The sequence below is a fragment of the Zerene cesonia genome, chromosome 8 (genome assembly GCF_012273895.1).
Source record: "Zerene cesonia ecotype Mississippi chromosome 8, Zerene_cesonia_1.1, whole genome shotgun sequence".
Classification (NCBI taxonomy): domain Eukaryota; kingdom Metazoa; phylum Arthropoda; class Insecta; order Lepidoptera; family Pieridae; genus Zerene; species Zerene cesonia.
Genome location: NC_052109.1, coordinates 862,018 through 868,936, shown reverse-complemented (window position 1 = coordinate 868,936; position 6,919 = coordinate 862,018). Strand labels below are relative to the sequence as shown.

The window sequence follows — 6,919 nt, the reverse complement described above, 5'->3', positions numbered from 1 at the left end:
TATTAAAAATTATTTTATAGTTTTTAGTTTGATGTGCTTGAAAAGCGTGTTTCTTAGTTTTTTTAAACTATATTTATTACTTTACTATTACATTACATTGAGAACACTTAAATATAACATGTACCTACATATACATTTATTTTTTTCTCCTTCCTTTCTTTCTATAGCAATGTTAACGATTTTTAAATCAATTAAATTTATATGATTGATTTTTAAACTTAATGATTTATTTTTTCCACTCACACTCTCCGCGCTACATCCATAACCTAAAAACGTCATTTCTGGACACTCCCCAAAGGTCTCTAATCGGGTCAATGCGAGCGATACAAAGGCCTAATTCTTCAAAGTTGTTAACATCAAAGATCTCCGTGTGAATCCTGTTACCCTCGACAAAAGCCTTAGAGGCGTCATTAAATTCAAGCTTTACTCCTATTGACCTGTGTTTAACACGTTCCAGTTAATCGCGCCAGGAACTAGACGTTTGATCGTAAGTAAAGGAAACGATTTAACCGATTTCAAGAAAGGAGCGTCTCAATTCGACTGTAGGGTTAGTGTTTTTGGGATTTGTTATCTTAGTACTTTTGACTGGTTGTACCAGTTTTGATTGTTTTTTATTTTGAAGCTGGTGACTCGCGTGTGGTGAATTTAATTTTGTTCTATCGACTAATCGAAGGTAGTTTAGTTTTTTTGTTATTTGTTTGTTAAGTTAGTGAGGATTTAGCACAAAACTTTCCAGACCGATTCATAAATTAGTCCGTACACTAAGTGTTTTTTTATTAATTTTCCGATAGACTGCCTGCCTATGTGCCTTTCGCTGTAAAATATTTTCCTTTACCCAACGGTTGCCTGGTAGAGATGGCTTTCAGCCATAAGGCCGCCATTTGTGTTTTATGTTACTTTTGTTAGGTTTTTCTCTGTTTTATATTTTGTAAGTGTGCAATAAAGAATAAATAAATAAATAAGTGTTTAGATAACCAAGCAATTGTGTGTAGTAAGCAATTCGCTCATAATATAATATTCGATTTGTATTTATTTTATAGGCTTTTACTTTAACGATTTATGAACATATGAATAATTGCCACAAATATATTTTTAACAAAACAACGTCACCTATAAGTATGATTTCTCGAATTAAACCAACACCACAAACATTAATACTAAAAATGTTATGCATGTTGAAATCTACATATTTATTTGCTTCCCTCTATTTATATTGTATCTCTGATGACATTTACCTGTAAAAAAACTCACAATATATCCATTGATCACTGAGAAAGCGAAGTGAACAAGGCTCTAATTCGACACTGCTTATGGAGAATGGACACTTCCACGTGCTTGCGACGCCCTTACGCCGCTTGGCGGCCATTTCGATTTTAAATCTGCACTCGGTGGAGATGTTATTGTGCTATATAAAGAAATGAATATTTTTCAAGCGTATTTTTAGAGATCAGGAGGGGGCTTTGAATGATGTTTATGTAATACTAGCTTTCGCCCGCGGCTTCGCACGCGTTTATTCGGACTATTTCAAGAGTTGTATTATACATATAAACTTTCCTCTTGAATTACTATCAATTAAAAAAAGAACATCGAAATCCGTTGCGTAGTTTTAGAGTATGTATGCTTAAATCTATAAAACTACTTCATAGGAAAAGCGACTTTGTTTTATACTATGTAGTGATAGGTATGCTGCACGCCCCGGCTCCGCCCGGGTTGTCATCGCACTAATATTGTAAACGTGAAAGTTTGTTTGTTTGGATGCTTGTCCATCACTTAAACTACTGAACGGATTTTATCCCAATCAAATGGTCCCTTGGGATAAAACGGGAATATTGATATACAAGCGGAGCCGGAACGAGCGTCTAGTTTAACATAATTGGAACAAAATAAACTACCCTATGTTTTAAGTGGATCAAACTGCGCATGGTGTGCAAATTTTATTAAAATCTGTTGAGTAGTTTTGGAGTAGGTACATTGCGGTCAAACAACGTTATACTTAATTTATATATATTACGATTTTGTGTATGTTATAAGATTTTACGTATATGCTTTAGTCTGAGAATACAAAAAGTATTGTCTGTAAAGTGTATATGTGTATATAGTGCCATTTTGAACAAATAAATTAAATTAAAAATAAAAAGATACCCAAAAAATGCCTCCTAATAAACAAAACAAAACTCTGTCGAATAGATAAAAATAAATATTTTAAACATTTGATTTTAAAAATTTTGAGCGTTTGATATTTAACAAAAAAAATCTTTCCTTTCAGATATAATACAAGTGTGGTCCGCGCCAGGCGGGGAAACCCGGATGCCGTGCGACCTGGCCGCGTCAGCTCGAGACGTCGCCATGATGATGTGGTTCAAAGATGGTGACAGGATGCCCATATACACGTAAGAACTAATTACAGATACCTTTGGTTTTTTAAGAGAAAGCTCTTAAAAAACCAACATTATATCGGCGGACTCATACTGAAAGTGGTCTACAGACACATCGTGCGTTTCAAGGTTCTCTTAGAACTTTTAATTATAGTTAAATCTTAAAGCTATATACATGTTAAAAATCAAGAGAGGGATGTTGAATATTAGATGGTTTCACACGTCACAAAGACTATTAACAATGAGGGTAGTTGAGCCGAACTTAATTATCAACTTTGGGATACCAAGGCACGATACGTGCGATTGAACGATGAAAACAGTGACAACTATGTCTTAATTGACAATTATTTATCCAACAGAATATAAAAAACATAATTGATAACCGACTTACAGATAAAAATCTTCGATACACATGAATTTGGGTGAAAGTCGGGTTAAATAATCCTGTCCTACTAGTATCATAAATGAGAAAGTTTGTAAGGATGTGTGTGTGTTTGTTGCTCTTTCACGCAAAAACTGCTGGACTGATTGCAATAAAATATCGTACTTAGACAGCTGGACAACTGGAATAACATATACGCAACTTTTTATCCCGATATTCCTACGGGATACGGACTAACGGGTGAAAACGCGGGGCGCAGCTAGTAAGGTTTAAAATCGGCACAATAACTAAAATATCTTTAAGAAAGCATTCTAATTGATGGAAATTCAAACTATCCCAACTGCGGACATGTACAGTCACGCACAAAAGCACTCACTTATTAAATTACAACTCAAATCTATGTACTGTTCCGCAGATAACTAATTTTGGTAACAGTTGCGAGTAACACGGGGTCACGATAAATTATCGTGCGAGGCGTTGACACGCTGTGAACTATGTGTATATTCGTGTTGACAGTTTCATATCTTTATTAATTATCGTCAGGTACAGTCGAAAAGAGAACGCGTTTTGGATAATAAATAAGAAAACAACTTTAACTCCCATCTCCGTTTTAGCTAGGATTTTTTGAATTTTAAGATTATGCGCTATTTTTTTTATTCTATTCTGTATATGTCTTATAGTAGTCTGGACAAGCTAAGATAAAAATATAATAAGACTAAAGACGCGGGAAACCTAAGGCTAGTAAGGCCTATTTTTTAATAAGAAAACGCTGAAATAGATGATATAAAATTATGCGCTTGCTCTTGTCCTCGGGGCGCTGATAATAACAAATGTATAATGAAATCACATTCTCCACTCGACTGTACGCATACGATTGAGGAATCGAGCTGCAAAACGTCACAAAACAGGTAATTAATAACGAGACGCGGATGTGTGACAGGCTTTTGATGGATGAACAACTATCTTGGACATGTTGACTTTATTGACTAGTTGATGCGTGCGAGTTCGCTCGCATATTATGAGTAATGTAAAGCAAAACATATTTTGTTCAGAATTCCATAAATAATGAGTTGTATAAATGACATTACTTTCTTTGATATCCAGACTCGTGGTTTCAGTCCCACTTTTATCTAGACAATACCCGGATAGGGAGTCTTATATTTTTACTTGACAAAAATTATCAATAATCCGAATGGGTCAAGCCATGTCTATTTTATCAATTTACCGACATAACACGCATTATTATGAGAAAAGTTGCTCTCTGATTGTTTCTACGGGTATTATATAGCCATCAGCATCCAATTTAATTTTTAACATAGGGAAAATACCCTAAGATAATAGATAATTTGTTTTATTACAATTGAGCTAATGGTAAACGATCACCACCGCCCATAAATATTTGAAGACGTAGGGCCGTAGCAAATGCGTTTCCCGCTTTTAAAGGGTAAAGGATATAGAAAGGATTGACGATGGGAATAAAGGAATTGCCTGGGAAAAGTGAGGAAAAGGATAAGTGCCTCCATTCCAATCACCAAATACTGTACCATGGTACTATTTCACGCCGATCATGTGTAGAGGTATCTTCCCCGGTGCGAGTTGCGAGTTCCAATTGGTGCTGAAGCTTATTCGACTTTCGCACTCTAATATTACCAGGAAAGGTCCTTTATAAAGAATGATCACCAATCTATTACATTCCAGGGACAAACACTTCCAACATCTTCTACTTCTTAAGGATTAACGTAATAATTAAAACAAATAAACCCACAGCATCCAGTTAACTTATGATGTCCATAACAATATGCCGTAACGAGTAGGTTCATAAATCGTGCAGTGAGAGCCTTTGTCCCAACCACATAAGGCCATACGTATTCCAGTAAATACCTTTGTAATTAACTGTACCTGACGCAGTGTTGCTATCTGACTATGAATGTTAGTACTACGTTGTTCCAATTTAGACAATCTAGCACTATGTAGGTCCAAAGATCTGGAGTAAATGTTGTGTGAAATTAGTAAGCTGACTGAGCAAAAATTTCAAGTAATTTCTATTGAAATTAACTTCGAGAATCATTTGTTTCGGCAGCTGCTAAAGGTTTCGGATGAAATATTTGCATGTAATGAAATATTAAATAAATCCCGCTAGTAATATAAACGCGAAAGTTTGTAAATACGGCTGGATTGATGTTTGTTACTTCTTGGTGAAAACTACTAAATGGATTATAAACATACTTTACTATAATATAGCTTATACATCAGAATAAGACATGAATTATACTTGCCATGGGTTCGTCTGCGGATGAAATCACGCGGCACAGCTAGTTTATTCCGAAGCGTAGATCACTAATAAAATATATAAGCGTGATGTGTAGACATAATTTATAAATAATTCAATATGGCAATATGGCGTTAAGTCAATCCTAATCTTAGTTGGATCGCATAGTAATTATATTTTTAAGCAAGGTTCCAAAGAAAAAGAAAGAATTTTAATTCGACTGATTCTTTTCTTGTCACTTTCATTTAGTAAATCATGTTTTTATACGCGTGTGCGAACCTTTAACATTAATAAAACATAGCTTTTGTTTGTAGCGTTTTCACGCAAAAACTGCTGGACCGATTTCAAAAATTCTATCATCATTAGAAAGCTGCAACTTCACTGAGTGACATGGGCTATATATGTACTACTGGCGATCAGCTATTCATAGTAGTCTGTTCCAATAGATATATATACCAAAGATAATGGAACAATATCATACAGATTTTATTACCGTCATATTTACCATAAAAACAATTTACAAAACAAATCCCCATGGAACAACGCAATGAGCAATATTCGTTCAGAGCACGTAACACCATCTCATAAAATTATCGATAACGTTCGCAAAACATTCAAAACACAATAAAAGAAAAGTACATAGTTCTCGCGTAATTTAATTATGGGTATTTCTATGTTAGGGAGGTTATATCCATTAAGATATTTCAATTTTCTTCATCTAAGTACTGTTTTATGGGCCTATATACATTATAGTTATAATTAGTTATAGTTTCGGTTGATAAACCTCTAGAAGATGTATAATATAAAAAGATAGACACCTCCGGGGTTTTATCTGCATAGTTCCCGTTCCCGCGGGCCTTCCTGGGACTAAAACTATATCATGTCCTTCTCAGGTCTCAAACTATATTTGAGCAAAATTTTAATCAAATCGGTTCTGAGGTTAACGTGTAAAGATCAAGAGACGCACATACATATTTTCGCATTTATAGAATAACTAGGTATTTAGGGAAATGAAGTCAAAAACAGTGGAGTATGTGTGACAGAAGCAAGAAGCGGATAGCATATAGTTAAAAGCCATAATTATAGAATCAACTAAATTGTCTCACTTGCTCTTATACAGCGTATACATAAGGATATAATTTAATCCAGACGATTGTTATCTGGATAAAAATATATTCTTATGAAATCATTGTATTGTCACTGATCCCTGATAAGGGTACTGTGAATTAAATCATTTTAAAATGGTTAACGTGCATACAGGTGCAGCTAATAAAAGCGTGTTAAAAACATTTACCAGTATATTCCATTTTCTAACAAACTAAGAACATGCTTCGTGTCGATTTTCTCCAGCCCACTTAATTGAAAAGGGTTATGTATTATTAAGTATAACCATAACATAATAAAATTATTATTATCTACTTCGGCTCAATCGCTTTATAGATTAAATTCGTAGTAGTTACTAGATGGTACACATTTAAACCTTCCTCTTGAATCACTCTATCTATTAAAAACCATCAAAATCCGTTACGTAGTTATAAAGATCTATATACATACATAAATACATACATAGAGGGACAGACGTGGAAAGCAACTTTGCTTTATACTATGTAGTTATATATATAGTATTAGTATATTAAATATTTTAACGTGATACTCGCTTTACGAAGTAAGAGTACATAACCCATAGATGGTCTCCCAGGTAAAGGCTATTTATTGGGGTTACAAATCGGAACACAAGTTTGTTTGTTAATCTGCTAAGTGCACTAAGATTATTCCCTCTTTGTGTTGCCAGCCACAATATATGAACGCATTTGGCAAACTACAGGCGATGGCTATTTGGGTGTTTCTTTCGCTCTTTAGTTTTGTTACCAAATTCACTTTCAACCGACTGCG

General features: G+C 34.4%; 1 protein-coding gene across 1 annotated transcript in view; it reads left to right on the top strand.

The window, feature by feature from the left end:
• The window catches only part of LOC119828518 (carcinoembryonic antigen-related cell adhesion molecule 5-like), an 87,931-nt gene that overhangs the window by 43,397 nt on the left and 37,615 nt on the right, over nt 1-6,919 (top strand). Inside the window, exon 3 of the mRNA XM_038350685.1 lies at nt 2,267-2,390. Within this exon, the coding sequence (XP_038206613.1) occupies nt 2,267-2,390 (124 nt within the window). The remainder of the gene's footprint in view (nt 1-2,266; nt 2,391-6,919) is intronic.